This window comes from Symphalangus syndactylus, chromosome 17 (assembly GCF_028878055.3).
Source record: "Symphalangus syndactylus isolate Jambi chromosome 17, NHGRI_mSymSyn1-v2.1_pri, whole genome shotgun sequence".
In the NCBI taxonomy this organism is placed as follows: Eukaryota; Metazoa; Chordata; class Mammalia; order Primates; family Hylobatidae; genus Symphalangus; species Symphalangus syndactylus.
In genome coordinates this window covers 16,907,542-16,922,567 of record NC_072439.2, presented here as the reverse complement: position 1 = coordinate 16,922,567, position 15,026 = coordinate 16,907,542, and the positions used below count along the sequence as shown (strand labels likewise).

Here is a 15,026-nt window from a genome sequence, read left to right as displayed (position 1 = left end):
GGGCCTGGGTGGCCATGGGGGGGCCGTTGCACATTTCTGAGAGGTCTGTTTCTCCCTTTAGGAAAGGGGGGAGCAGGCCGGGCGTGGTGGCCCACACCTGTAATCCCAGCACTTTGGGAGGCTGAGGTGGGAGGATCGCTTGAACACTGGAATTTGACACCAGCCTTGGCAACATGGTGAAACCCCATCTCCATAGAAAATACAAAAATTAGCTGGGTGTGGTGGCGTGTGCCTGTAGTCCCAGCTACTCAGGAAGCTGAGTTGGGAGGATCGCTTGAACCCAGGAGGTGGAGGCTGCAGTGAGGTGTGATTTCACCACTGCACTTCAGCCTGGGCAACAGAGTGAGATCCTGTCTCAAAAAAAAATAAATAAAAATTACTGAACGAGCATTTCTGGGCCACCCATCCCCTTCTTTCCCGTGTGGGAGGCTGACATGGATGGAGGTGTTGTGGTGACATCACAAGAACCACAGTCGCAGGCTGGAGCCCTGGTGTCATTCAGCTCCTGCGCACACCAGCGAGTCCCCCCTGCCCCCAGCCACCCTGGCGTCTGGGAGGAACACCTTAGGAGCCCACTGCTGGTTTACTGTTTGGTCCCTTGCACCTGTAAGTGTCCTAAGTGCTCCCCAGGTCAGCCATGGTTAGGACTCTTATTTGGGCGAGGGACTTAGGGAAGCTATACAGAACAGCTGCCAGCAGCCCGCAGCACCCTTCCCATCCCTGCACAGCCAGCTTGTCCCCAGCTCTGCTAATGTGCGATGTGGCCATCGGTGAAGGGAAGAAGGGGCCCCCTCCTGGCCACCGTCGATCCAGCCCGTCTGGGTGAGGCCGGGGCATGTGAGGCGTTTGCATCATGGTACTGAGAGACCTCTGTCCTTCGCCTGGTTTGGGTCAGCACAGTGCCCCAAAGATCTTCAGAGGCCCTTGGTCAATATTAGCCGTTGCTCATGATCTCAGCCTCCGTGGAGGCAGCTGTGTTGGGGTCTCACCCAGCTCCTTGGCCGTCTGCCTCCCCACCCCATGTGGGGTAGGCAAGGGGAGGGACAGGGATCCTCTTCCCAGCCTGTCCCTTGATTTGCTTTCACTAAATTGAGCTTGGAGTGAGGAACTGGGCCTTTCCTACTGTTGGGGGTTGAATTGTGTCTCCCCCAAAAAAAGATGTTTGTTTATTTATTTATTTTTTGAGATGGAGTCTCGCTCTGTTGCCAGGTTGGAGTGCAGTGGCGCAATCTCGGCTCACTGCAACCTCCGCCTCCCGGGTTCAAGCAATTCTCCTGCCTTAGCCTCCTGAGTAGCTGGGAGTACAGGCGTGCACCACCATGCCCAGCTAATTTTTGTACTTTTAGTAGAGACGGGGTTTCTTTCTTTCTTTTTTTTTTTTTTTTTTTGAGACGGAGTCTTGCTCTGTCACCCAGGCTGGAGTGCAGTGGCGCGATCTCTGCTCACTGCAAGCTCCGCCTCCCAGGTTCACGCCATTCTCCTGCCTCAGCCTCTCCGAGTAGCTGGGACTACAGGTGCCCGCCACCACGCCCGGCCAATTTTTTTTTTGTATTTTTAGTAGAGACGGGGTTTCACCGTGGTCTCGATCTCCTGACCTCGTGATCCGCCCGCCTCGGCCTCCCAAAGTGCTGGGATTACAGGCGTGAGCCACCGCGCCCGGCCAAAAAAAGATGTTTAAAGTCCTTACCTCCAGTACCCCAGAATGTGAGCTCACTTAGAAATAGGGTTTTTACAAAGGTAATCAAGTTTTAACTCATTTTAATGAGGTCATTCGGGTGGGCCCTGCTGCAGTCTGATTGGTGTCCTTATTAAAAGGGGCATTTGGGCACAGGGAGACTGCCACGTGAAGACAGAGGATGGGGTGATGCATTTGCAAGCCAGGGAATGTGGAGATGGCCAGCAATGCACCAGGAGTGGGGATCAGGCACAGAGAGCCCCCCTTCATCTGGAACTTTTAGCCTCCAGAAGCGAGAGACGATACATTTGTCCTTCAAAGGCACGTGGTCTGTTAGACTGTGTTAGAGCAGCTCTAGAAGCCATAGCCGTTATCACAACACCCCAGCCTGCCGCGCTCCTGATTTTCTGAAGGGTCCCAGATCGAGGGATGGAGGCTGAGAGGATCCCCCTTGCCATCTTGTCTTCGCCTTCCCTTCAGCCACCCAAGTGTCACCCGAGCTTGTCACGTTTTGGTAGCCTTTGCTGAAGACGTAGGGGGTCTGTTTCATGCAAGATCTCAATGTCCTAACAGGAGATGTTTATTGTCACATGTGGATGTTCAGAGTGGCAGGCAGCTCTTCACCAAGTTATTCCTGGACCCAGGCCCCTTTGAAGCTCTTAGGGCTCTGTTGCTCCCCAGGGCCTCAAGGGTCCCGGATCAAGCGGGCAGATGGGGGAAGGGAGTGGAGAAGGGAAACCTGCTCCCTAACTCATTGCTGGGGAAGGCGCACAGGTCAGCTGTGCTCCCTTTTTGTTGGTGACAACCGGTCCCATGGCCTTACACAGGTGCAAGTTCTCATAGCAGCTCCACGTGAAGATACAGTGGCCAACAGTTTGGCCACAGCTTGTACCACGTAACAGAGGCTGCGGCTTTTTTTTTTTTTCAGTCAGAGTCTCGCTGTGTCACCCAGGCTGGAGTGCAGTGGCACCATCTTGGCTCACTCCAGCCACCACCTCCCGGGTTCAAGTGATCCTCGCACCTCAGCCTCCTGAGTAGCTGGGATCACAGGCGTGCACCACCATGCCCGGCTAATCTTTTTGTATTTTTATTAGAGACAGGGTTTCACCGTGTTGGCCAGGCTGATGCAGCTTCTTACTGAGGCATGGGGTGCTTCAGTCCTGCCCCCACCTCCAGCCAAGTCCACACGTTAGCGTCTCTCACAGCACCCCACTCCTGGTAACAGGAGTGAAGATTTATTTTCAGCTTGGATTCCAGGGGGTAAGAAACAAACCCAACTGAAACTGGCTTAAGGGAGGCTACAGGGATATATTGACCCCAGCCACACATCTACAGAAACAGACTTAACGGTGTCACGAGGCCCCATCCTTCTCCCTCGAAGGCCAGCTCTCCCTGACTGCTGGGAAACAGCTCCCAGGAGGTCCAGGCGTATCCTACCAGCTTAGCCAGTCCAGGAATGGGAAACAGCACCTCTGCTTGCTCAGCCCCAGGGAAGATCATGGAGGGCTCCCATTGACCTGCATGCACCTGTGACAATTGCTGTGGCCAGAGAACTCCAGTGCTGCAGCTAGACCTGGATGCCATGCCCAGCCTTGGAGCTAAAGAACTGTGAGGTTAGTGACCCCAGTCCCATGACCTGAGGGTGGGTGCCTTTGCAGAGCTCTGAGTTTCCTCGGGGACTGTCCCCTCCACCAGCCTCAGGGCCCTGGCTCAGAAGCCACACCCTCAGCCTCATCCCAGGGTATGTTCAGTGTTGGCCCTTGTGGCCCCTGCCAGCACACACTTGGAACTGGGCCAGGCACCCCAGGGCCTGAGCGTGTGGCTGAACATTTGACCAGTGAGGAATCAGGAACTGCCCAGAGGAGTGACACCCACCCCCAGCCCAGGGCTCTGCCCAGAGGGAAGGTGGGGAGCCCTAGTGTAACCCCTCCTGGCTGGCTGTGGCTTGGGCCTTGTATGTCCCCATCGCTGCCCAACTTCCCTGTCCTCATCAGAGGGCTGATGCAGTGGCTTCAGTGTCAGTGACTAACCAGTGGCCCTGGAGTGACTCGTAAGGCAGGTACCCTGTGGACAGTTATTTGTCTGGGGGAGGTTAGTGCCATCCACCTCAGCTGGCTGAGGTGCCAGCGAGGTCTAATTAACCCATTACGTTGAGAATGGGGCCACTCTAGGGGTGGAGCAGCCTGCTGAGGTCACCGAGGTCACCCTCAGAAATGCCAGCCCCTGCCCTACTCACAGAGGGGCAAGCTAGGGCATGGGGACAAGGACTGGGATTCCCTGAGGCCTGGGCGCTCCATGTTGCCTGAGTCAACCCGGCCCATCCACCTGTCATCTCTGCAGCCTCACCCACCACCCCCACAGCCTCTCCTGCCACAGAGATGCCAGACGAGGAGGCCAGCATGGTGCAGAGGAGGAAGTGGGCTTAGCAGCATGGGGCAGGCCTGGTCCCTGGTCAGATCGGGATGCGGAGAGCAACTGGGGGCTCTCAACACCTCCATTTATTGCATGTTTACCCTGACTTCCTCACTGGTCCTTCTGTGCCTGCTCTCATGCTGGCACCGGCTGGTGGCCCCACTCCTTGGAGGCTATGTCCACAGCTCTGGCTCAGGTTCACCTGGGGGTGTGGGCCTCACAGGGCTCATTCGGACCCTGGGCTGCGGCCCCAGCCCAGCCCCCTATTCCCCCATCTGGGCAGATGGAGGAACCCTTGCCTTCTGCTGCCCGCCAAGTCCTCCATTCAAGGCCCACCTGGGCTGGATTGCTCTGGACGGAAGAGCGCACAGGCCACCGGCCATAGCTTGCCCCTGTGGGCCAAGTCCCCAGCGTGGTGGCCTTCGCCGGCTTGCCCTGAGGCACGGCCCGACGGGGGCGCCCTGGAGGCGCTGTTGGCCCGGTGGGCAGCGTGGGGGGCATCGCGGGCAGGGGACTTGGGCGGGCTGGGCGGCTTGAGCTTGCTGACGGCTCGGATGAGACCCATGCGCCGGCGGATGGAGTGGTCCAGGTTGACCGTGCAGCGCAGCAGGCTCTGCGCCTCTGTCACGGTGAAGGGGAAGTCGGCGCCCAGGAAGCGTTCGAAGAGCTCAGGGTCGCCGTCCAGGTCTAGCACGTTCTGCAACGCCTTGGTCATCGTGTGCAGCTCGCGGCTGTTGTCGCGGAAAACGTCCCAGAGGCGCGCGCGGCCCTCGGGCGCGCCCCCGGTCTGCTGCCGGTCCTCCAGGCACTGCAGCGCCCAGCTCAGGCGGCACGGCCACTGGTTGGCGAGCACCACCCACGCCACCGCCTGGCGCGGCGTGGGTCCCCCAAAGTCCCCCTGCTGCTGCAGCAGGCGCACGGTGATGGGCACGGTGTTGACGATGCGCCGCATGGACACCACGTTGTCGGGCACGTACTCGTAGAGGCAGTCGCGCTCGTCGTGAAGGCAGAAGAGCGCCTCCTGGATACGCCGCGTCGCCTCAGCGTCGACGCGGCCCTGCCCGCGCTCCGTCCCCGCCTGCGCCTGCACCGCCAGCAGCTGCGTGCTCTCGCCCCCGGCGTCCCCTGGCAGCCACGGCTTGCGCGTGATCTCGCGGTACAACAGGTCGTCGCGGCTCTGCACCGCATCGTGCAGGAACTGCAGCTTGGTGCGGCGGCCCATAATGGGCACAGAGAAGGGCAGCGTGACCGTGCGGTTGAGGAAGAGGTAGCCATTGTCGGCTGTGCCCTTCATGTTGCCCGCGCTCTCTAGGCACGCGGCAAGGATGCTGGGGTCCACGACCAGGATGAAGATGAAGGGCGCGTGGCTCTCGGACAGCAGTGTGTTGATGGCGTTGAGCACGCCCACCGCGCGCTCCGGGTAGCACGTGTCCAGCCCGGTGACCTCCAGCACCACGCGCAGCCTGCGCCGCTGGTAGATCTCCAGGAAGCACAGGAAGTCGGTGAGCAGCTCCACCTCCTTCTTCACCTCGCACATGAAGCCCAGCTGGCTGCCGAACTTTTCACGCGACACCAGCCGCTCGATCTTCTTGCGCTGGCTTATGAACAGGTGCTTGCCCACCGAGTACACGGCCATGAGCAGCCCCGAACCCGACAGTGTGGTGGCCGCGCCGCCAAACACCTTGAGCAGGCTGCCGCTCGGGCTGCTGTGGCCCAGCGCGTGGCCGCCCAGCGACAAGTAGAGCAGCCCCACGCCCAGGCCCAGCGCCGCCAGCAGCGCCAGCAGCCCCAGGCACACGCGGCGCCGACAATGCCACTCGCTCTGGCAGCAGTCCTGCCTGGTGGCCGGCTTGTTGCCCAGCACTGAGTACACGCTGAAGGGCAGTGCGCCATAGTGGTGGCGGATGCCCTCGCACAACGTGGTCACCAGGCCGGCCCACAGCTTGTCGGCGCCCTCGTACTGCCAGGCGCTAAAGCGGATGAAAAGGAACTGCACGTTCCTGCGCCGCAGGTGCACCTCGGTGATGATGGGCTGCAGGAACACCAGGTACCACAGTAGCTGCGGGACGCCCCAGCCGCTCACGGCACGCGGCCGCCACTGCACGTGCTGCAGCTCCTCGCTCTCGCGCTGCGCCGCCTCCTGCTGCATCAGCGCTGCGGGAAGGGAACCCGGGAGCCGCATGAGCCGCAGACCCGCCGGGGTGGGCAGGGCTTAGTACGGGCAGGGCGGAGCGCTCCTGGGCCAGGGGCTGGCAGCGAGCCGCGGCGGCTACTTAAAGAGCTGGAAGCCGGTGCAGAAGCGGGGGCGTGGAGAGGCCTGGAGCCGGGCTTGGACCGGAAGCGGTCTGAAGGCCAGGCTGTGGGGTCGGGATGGGCAGAGGTAGAGCCGGCAGAGGAGAGACGATGGGAGGGGGCAAAAACAGATACGAGGAAGAGCCAGGGCTGGGCAAGGGGCTGGAGGCGGGGCGAGGGTGTGGAGGGCACCGGGAAGGTTCTGAGAGTGGGACAGGGGACAAGTGGCCGGTGTAAGGGATGAATGAATAAGATGCTGAGGACAAGCTATGCTAGGCAGGCCGGTGTAAGGGATGAATGAATAAGATGCTGAGGACAAGCTATGCTAGGCAGCAGGATACAGCCTTGGTCTTATCTTCCTGACTTACTGCTCCTCCTGCAGGAAGCCCTCCCTGATCCCCAGGCTGGGTCGGGAGCCCTCAGCCATTCCTACTCTGGGTCATCACTGTCTGAGGACAAGTCTCTCTCCCCTGCTGGACTGTGAGCTGGAAGGGCAGGGTCCTGCTTGTCTTGGTCACCACTGTGTCCCCTGGGCACCAGAAGGTGCCTGGAGTGCCTGAACAATAGATAATGAGAAATCTGAGGTCACAGAGTGAATGAGCGGGAGTGTCTACAGCACTCAGCAGGAGTAGGGACTCTCCGTTCTTTATATCCTCATCTTTTCTCCTCCCGGGACCCTGTGACAACACAGGACGGGACAGTGAGTGCTCAGTGGACAGTCAGTACAGGAACGAAAGGCTGTTGGGCCTGCACCAGGGCTGGACACACGGAGGAGGAACGTCAGTCCCAGCCCCTCTGGCCACACGTGGGGCTGAGGTCTGAGCTCCAGCAGGGCTTGATCCAGATCAAAACTGCTGGGGAGGCTGGTCGGGGTGAGTCACGCCTGTGATCTCAGCACTTGTTGGGAGGCCGAGGTGGGCGGATCACGAGGTCAGGAATTCAAGACCAGCATGGCCAACACGGTGAAACCCCATCGCTACTAAAAATACAAAAATTAGCCGGGCTTGGTGGTGGGCACCTGTAGTCCCAGCTACTTGGGAGGTGGAGGCTGCATTGGGTTGAGACTGCGCCACTGCACTCCAGCCTGGGCGACAGAGTGAGACTCCATAAAAAAAAAAAAAAAAAAAAAAAAAAAAGACTGGGTGCAGTGGCTCACGTGTAATCCCAGCACTTTGGGAGGCCGAGGCGGATCACATGAGGTCAAGAGATCGAGACCATCTGGCCAACATGGTGAAACCCCGTCTCTACTAAAAATACAAAAAATTAGCTGGGCGTGGTGGCGAGCGCCTGTAGTCCTAGCTACTTAGCTACTTGGGAGGCTGAGGCAGGAGAGTTGTTTGAACCCGGGAGGCGGAGGTTGCAGTGAGCCAAGATCGCACCATTGCATTCCAGCCTGGAGACAGGGCAAGATTCCGTCTCAAAAAAAAAAAAAAAAAAAAAAAAAAAAAAAAGGCTGCTAGGGAACCTGGCGGGTTCCAGTTCATGTCTTCAGTTGGCATCTATATATCAGGTACCTTTTGACCACCAAGCCCTAAGAGGTGGGTCTGGGTGGCACAGAGACAGTAGGGGCTTGGCAGGAGCCTGCAGCCTCAATAAAGAGCCTGGGCTTTCTGCCTCGGGTGCTGGGGAGCATGGAAGGCACCAAGCACGGGACGGACTGGGTCAGATCTGTCCTTCAGAAAGAGTCCTTGGAGTGGATTTGGTGGCAGAAGCAGGGAAGGGTAAAACTTGGGGGCAGCCAGGAGGCCAGAGAAGCAGAGCCCGGGATAGAGGCATGGGCTTGGGGAAGGCCTGGGCTGGGGCAGGCTGGCCGCAGGGGTTGGGGGGTCTGGGGGAAGCCTGGAGCTGGGCGGGGACCAGAGGCCCTGTTTCTCATCCTCCCCCCAACAAACACACACACAGCTCCTCACCCGTGATCTTGTCCAGCATCATGTGCAGGCGGCAGCCAAAAGGGGCATAGAAACCCACGGTCACAGGGACCGGCACGTGGCAGAGTGTCTTGGCCAGGCAGCTGCAGTAGACGTCATCCTCTGTCAGGATGTCTGGTGGTTGGGGGTGGGAACACTTGAGTCAGGGCCACTGGCCAGGCACCACCCTCCTCCCATCTGCCCTCCCTGGCACCCTGTGCAAAGGAGACTCAGGTGAAACCCTGCAGTAGAGGTTTCTGTGGTCATCAGTGGCCCCCACCTCCAGGGCGAGCTGTGCCCCTTTGGGTCCCACCAGGCTGAGGCTGGGAGGCTGGAATCCCCCCAGCCACACACCAGAGGCTAAGGCTGCGGGAAGTCAGCTTTCCTGGCCCTAGGTCACCAGGCTTGCTTGGTCACTAGCCTATGATTCCCCTGGGAAAATCCCAAAGGCCTTTCTTTGGGATACAAGGCCCTCGGATGCCAAGACACCACTTTCCATCATCAGCAGGACTCCAGGCCACTCCTGCCTGCTTTGCTGGCCCAGCCAGAGCATGGAGAGGCCCTGGACCGCAGGCTTCTCCCACCTTCCTGTCCATCATGTCGGCAAGTCACTAATCCCACCTGAGCCCAGGCTTGGGAGATGACCAGACTGGAGCTCCAGTCCCGACCCCACCGCCTTTGTCTGCAGACCTCAAGGAGAGCCACCTCTGAGAGGCTCAGTTCCCTCTGAAGAGTGGGGCAGCAGAGACACCAGGGAGCAGGAATGCCAAAGGGTCTGGCCAGCGCTGGGGCCTTGGTCAATGTCTTGGTCTCCAGTGCCCATTTAGGGCCCTGGGGACCAGACACTGGCACTACAGCGTCCACTCTGCAGAGGGCACCCTGTCCCCCAGTGAGGGTTGCTTCTCGGACCTGGAAATGGGGTATCAAAAAGGTAGGGTTCAGTCTTGGGGGAGCACATGGGGCCAGCCTTGTGATGCACAGTGGGGTAACACAGCCACTTTCAGAGATGTCTGGTGGGCTGTAGGAAATGGGCCATGCCTGGCGGCAGAGCCAGGAGGCCAGGAAGCAGACTCAGGAGTAGGTCTACTGAGGTGTGGGCCAGGCGGGTCTAATTCCAGCTCTGCCAGATCACTGGGTGGCTCCACCTCATCCACCCTCTATTTCCCTGTATGTGAAATAGACGTCGTAGCCCTGAGGCTCTGGTGACAGGGCTGTGCCCGACCTAAAGTCCCTGTTGCTCTTTCAATCCAGACCTAGAAACCCAGCCGTCTCCACCTCTGCTGCCGCCACCCCGGCTAGGCTGCCAGCACCTCTTGCCTGGATTCTTGCAATCTCCTGCTCCCTGAGCCACCTGCTTCCGTCCTCCTCCCATAGCCCATTCTCCTGGGGATCATCAGCTCACGTCCATCCTTGGCTCCAAAGCCTCCTGTGGCTCCTGCCTCCTTTAGGGCAAAAGCCGAAGTACTGGCTCCTTGCTGGCCCTATCTTTTGTAGATACAGGGCATAACTATGCTGCCCAGGCTGGTCTGGAACTCCTGGCCTCAAGCAATCCTCAGCCTTCCAAACTATTGGGATTACAGGCATGAGCCAGTGTGCCCCGCAATACTTTTTTTTTTTTTTTTTTTTGAGACAGTCTCGCCCTGTTGCCGAGGCTGGAGTGCAGTGGTGTGATCTTGGCTCACTGCAACCTCCACCTCCTGGTTTCAAGTGATTCTCATGCCTCAGCCTCCTGAGTAACTGGGATTACAGGCACTGGCCACCATGCCCAGCTAATTTTTGTAGAGATAGGGTTGTACCGTGTTGGCCAGGCTGGTCTCAAACCCCTGACCTCAAGTGATCCACCAGCTTCAGCCTCCCAAAGTGCTGGGATTACAGGCATGAGCCACTGCATTTGGCCTCCCAGCCACTTTTAATTTTCCATGTTTCCTGTACCTGCCCCTGGCTGCAATGCAACGTGAGCCCCATGAAGACAAGAGATGTGTTGATCCTGCTCCCCACTGTGCCCCTAGAACAGGGTCTGGCACGCTCAGGGTGCTGGATACCTAGTCGTGGAGTGAATGAGGGAGGGAGAGAGCAAGCAAGTGGGTCCTCCCATTACTGACCTTTGCTCTCCGTTCCCCAGGCTACTCCCTAGCTGTGTCTCCCCAACGCCAGAGCCGGCCAACAACCCAGGGCTCACCACTCCTGCCCCATGTACCCTGTAGCCTGTTGGGCCAGAGGAGGGGGCTGAGAAGAGACCAGAGCAGAGCCAGGGTGTTGGCAGAAGGAAAGGGGAAAGGAGAGGGGGGCCTTCACTGCCTGGCCCAGGATGGAGGCACCGGGGCAGGCCTGGCCTGGAAGCCTTGGACCCCAACAGGCAAAGCTGAGGCAGCCAGCCTGAGCCCCAGGGCCAGGGACGCACCCCTCCTAGATAGGGAGCAGGGTGTGGATGAAGAGGTCTGGTGCAAGATGCTAGGCAGGGAGCGAGGGGAGCAGGTGGGAAGTGAGGCGGCAGGAGCGAGGACAGGGCCCCCAAGAAGGCCAGGGTGAGCACCGGAGCTGTAGGCAGTGAAGGAGCCACAGGCCGCTGGGGCGGGCAGGGGCCGGGCATCAGTGGGCTCGCTGGGCTTCAGGAGGACGCCAGCCGTGGAGGGTAGAGCTGGGCCACTCCTGGCCATGGCTGGTGCGGTAGTGGGTAAGGTGGGTGCCTGAGGGGCGCTGGCAGGTTCCTTGGGGACAGTGGAGGTTGCAGGCAGCCCCTTCTGGGCTTCGTGAATGGGGCAGAGCCGCTGCCGCAGGGGGCTGGAAGGTGAGGGCTGGGGCTGGGGCTGCCGCTGCTGCTGCAGGACGGAGGGCAGGAGGCCCTGGCGCCAGCCACTGCCACCCACTTGGTGGCTGTAGTAGGCCAGCTGCCAGTGTGACTGGGGGGAAGGCCGACAGGGCCCATGGGCTCGGAGGGCCGCTGAGTCCTGGCGCCACTGATGACAGCATCCTGGAAGGAAGGAAGTGGGGGTAACTGGGCCTGTGTCCCCGACCCCTGGGGGCACCGGCACAAGCCAGACCAAGTCTTCAGGTAGAACCTGGGGGCCAGAGTATTCTTGGGAGCCCCAGAAACTCCTCAAAAAGTCAGATTATGTGCGGGGGAGGTATGGGCAGGGGAGGGACCCGGGGTCTGTGCTGTCCCATGGCAGGGGAGCGGGAAAGGTGCAGGCTTGGACTTCAGCTGGGGGCAGAGAGAGGACGCCTGAGGCTGGGGCTTCACTGGAGGCTGGTGCCTGCCACAGCAGATTCCTGGGGGGCGCCCCCAGTGCAGGGGTCAGGGAAACTGAGAGGATCCATTGGGAGCTGGCCCTGGCTGGCCCAGGGCGGCCGGAGTGATGGGTGGTGGCGTGGCGAGGGGTAGGCCAGGGATTTGGATGGGGGGGGGGCGGACCTTGTCCCCAGCTCAGGCCAGGGTGGCAGGAAGGTTGGTGACCTGGGAAGCTCCAGCCCTCACCCTAGCCCGGAGGAGGCTGAATCAGCCCCAGTGGGAGGGCACTACCCCCTCCCCACCCTGAACAAGATCACCTGTGGTCACCACCAGAAACTGGGCCCACCCTCATCCAGACATGTTCAGTAGCAGGGGGCTCCCTCTCCTACCCCTCACTCCCAGCACACTGCTCCCCTCCAGGCTGGGGGCCATCCACACAGGCCTGGGGGTTTGGAGAAGGGGAAGGGCAGAGCAGGCGGCCCCTGCTTCCATCTCCAGCCCAGGCTCCTATCTTTGAGCCCCCAGGCCCTGTGGTCCCGGTCCTGGGTCCTGGCCCTGCTGCTATGCAGATGCCTCTGGGTGGAGTGCAAGTGGCTTTTCTCTCCTGGGGATGGTGGCTCCCCTTCTGTTCCTCCATTCACTCCGGCTCCCTCACAGGCCTCTGTTGGCCATCACCCGCCCCCAAATTGAACCCGTACCTTTTTGGTGCCCCAACTCTGGGTCCCAGAAGTAGTGCCCGTTGGGGCTCTGGGCATCCTTGGCGAAGTGGACTTTGTAATGTTTGCGCATGGCAGCCGGGCAGCTGGGTGCTGGGGGCCTGTTCCTGAGGCAGGAGGGAGCACACAGGCTCGGTGTAGCCTCTGGGGCACGAACAGCAGAGAGCTGAGGTCAGGGTCCCTGCCCTGCCCGACAGCTCGAACAGGGGAAAGGCCAAGTCCCAGATGCTGGGCTCCTAGGTCACTTGGGAGGAGGGGGTAGAGGTGGCCTTCAGGGTACAGTGAGGGGCAGGATGAGGAGGGATGGCCAGAGGAAGGAACGGAGAACCGCTAGGGGTGGCTAGGGACTAATTTGAGGCTGGGTGTTGGGAAGCCCCTGGGAGTTTCCAAGAGGCTAGGACACTGGGGAGTGCTGAGCAGACATGGGCTGGGGAAATAGGCGGTCCGGTGTGGTGGCTGAGTGACACAAGGGGTCATTAAAGTGTGGGCACTGTGGGAGGCTGGCACGCTTTGGAAGGACATGGAGCTAGTGAGGTGAGCTGGAGGGCAGATGAGAAGCAGGGTGAGTGAAAATCAGAGCTGGGTACCTGTGGGCATTGAATGATACGGTGGAGGGGGAAATTGTGAGGGAGCAATGAAATTGCGGTGATCCAATTTGGGGAGAGGCTCAGCAAACTCGGGCAAGATGGGTGTACCACGTTTCAAACGTGAAGAGCCGAAAGCAGGACAGGGAAGGATGCTGTGTGGGGGACAGGGATGGGGAAAGGCTGAGGGGCAGAGGAAACTGGGGTGCTGAGGGTTGGTAGCCTGCCCACCACTCCATCCACCCCCAGTCCCAGTCCCACTCGTACCTGACGGCGGCCTCACGGCCCCAGCTGCCTGCCCCACGAGCTGCTGCCACACCAGCCAGGACTGTCAGCGCAGGTCCATCCAGATGGAGGCCCCAGCCCAGCGCCCGCCCGACCGGTTTGCCCGCCTGTCCCCGCCCCTTCCCCAGCGCCTGCCTGTCCCGGTGCTCTCTGTTCTCGAGGACTGGGACTCAACTGGACTCAGTCTTGTGTCCCCATCCCTGGTAAGGAACGGAGATACATCCCGCAGCACTGCCTAAATCTCCTTAAGGCAGCCACAGGCCCAGGCACTTCTGCTGGTGTCGGGGGGACAGGGAGCTGGGATGCCAGCTCCTCCGTGGCCCAGGTATGTGACCTTGGGCAGGTGACTTCACTCTCTGAGCCTTGGCTTCCTCATTGCCGAGTGGGCACCTGCCTCTCATGGTTGTCGCAAGGGAGGTACTGGGTGGGAGTCCCCTCAGCTCAGGGCCTGGCGTGCCTGACCCACCAAGGCTGTGCTGACCCATTTACCTGGCGCTGCTCTAAATGGATGTCCATAGGACGAGGGCAACAGCACACACATCAAGACTTGCTACACCCTAGCCCCATCTTCCTCTCCACCACCCAGGGGCCCAGGTGTGATGCCCACTTCACAGATGAGGACACTGAGGCCCAGAGAAGTGAAGTCCTTGGCCCCAGGGCGCACAGAGGCAGAGCGGGGATTTGGAAGCAGACAGTGGTTGCTACTCCCAGGCTCGCCAAGGTTGTCTCCTGCCCTCGGGGCCAGCACTCAGTGACCGTCTCCCCACAGATGCCCTCTGAGGGGTGAGGGCCGGGGAAAGGCTGGGCAGGAGACGCCCTGAAGGCCCCTCGGCTCTCTGGGGCCCTGGCTCCCTGTGGCTGCTGGCGTAACGGGGTCAACAGTTGCTTCCCTGACAGACGGAGTGCTCCAATGGGGATGGGGGAGGCAGCCCCAGAACAGTGCCCAGGACAAGATAAAGGGAACCCACCCAGCCCTGGGTTCTGCCCAGGTGACCAAACACTGCTCCCTACGGCCAGAGCCAAGGCCCTTCCTGCGACCTGGGACCCACTCTGTCTCCTCCCCCACCCTTCAAGCTGGTTGCTCTGGGAAGGTTCCTCCCTGGCCCACCAGGGAGGCGGAGCTGGCATCTGAACATGGGTACATCTGCAGTGGACCTCCGTGCCAACCCCCAACACCCCCAGCCCGAACATGAAGCGTGGCCCAATATAAAGGAGCCATCTCTGCAGGATGAAGTTGCCCTGGGCTGGGAGCATAGCGGCCAGGAGGCTGCTGGACATTTGGGGAGTGGGCCAGGCAGGGGCAGCACTGCAGAGGCAGACACAGGACACTACACTCAGCCAGGTGGACTAGGAAGGGGTGACCCAGGCAGGGGCTGACAGGGTGACTGGACCTCACTCTACAGGGGAGTTTCTTTAGCAAGGGTCCCCCTTTCTCATCCCATTTGGGGCTCACCCCCCGCCTCGGTGAGGAGCTCTGAGGCTGGGGCACTTAGCCATGTCAGGCAGCGGGCGGCGAAGCCCAGGAGTTCCCAGATGCTACAGATGCGAGCGGGGTGGGAGGGGGCAGCATAAGGGCCACTCTGCCCAGGGATGGATAGCAGGAGTGCATAGGGGCCGCGTGTGTCCATGGGGGTGTCTGGCCTCCCCCTACCCCATGCATCCCCAGCCCTGGCAGCCCCAGCCTGTCCTGGCCTACACTCTGGGCACTCCCAGCCCTGCTCCCCAGGAAGACGCTCCGTTCCGTGCACATCACCGGGCAGAAGGCAGCCCCAGACTTGTTGACTTGGCAGAGATGCCAGTAAGGCCGCCCGTGCTGGAGGCCAGCATCCCTCTGCCAGGAGCACGGGGAGGGAGGGGGACCTGGCAGGGGAGGGAGGGTCTGAGGGGCATGGGAGCCAGAGAGGGTGCCCACTCCCCTGCAGGACC

General features: G+C 60.6%; 1 protein-coding gene across 3 annotated transcripts; it reads right to left on the bottom strand.

Moving 5' to 3' along the window:
* Positions 1-1,741: 1,741 nt before the first annotated feature.
* On the bottom strand, positions 1,742-14,948 carry NKPD1 (NTPase KAP family P-loop domain containing 1). 3 transcript variants are annotated; one of them, XM_063620730.1, is made up of 5 exons: positions 13,083-14,948; positions 12,214-12,375; positions 10,820-11,257; positions 8,290-8,421; positions 1,742-6,241 (listed from the first exon to the last, which is right to left on the bottom strand). In XM_063620730.1, exons 2-5 carry the CDS (start codon positions 12,302-12,304, stop codon positions 4,413-4,415), a joined length of 2,490 nt encoding a protein of 829 aa, XP_063476800.1. In that variant the 5' UTR covers positions 12,305-12,375; positions 13,083-14,948; the 3' UTR covers positions 1,742-4,412. The 3 variants fall into 3 exon arrangements, with proteins under 3 accessions (XP_063476800.1, XP_063476802.1, XP_063476801.1); XM_063620732.1 differs by lacking the exon at positions 10,820-11,257; XM_063620731.1 differs by lacking the exon at positions 10,820-11,257 and having other exon boundaries at positions 12,214-14,948.
* Between the last annotated feature and the right edge of the window lie 78 nt (positions 14,949-15,026).

Coding starts and splice junctions, on each gene's coding strand:
- NKPD1 (XM_063620730.1), bottom strand. CDS start 12,304: ATGCGCAAACATTACAAAGTCCACTTCGCCAAGGATGCCCAGAGCCCC. Junction 11,258..12,213: donor AGAGTTGGGGCACCAAAAAG/GTACGGGTTCAA, acceptor CCTTCCTTCCAG/GATGCTGTCATCAGTGGCGC. Junction 6,242..8,289: donor GATGCTGGACAAGATCACGG/GTGAGGAGCTGT, acceptor CCCTTCCCGCAG/CGCTGATGCAGCAGGAGGCG.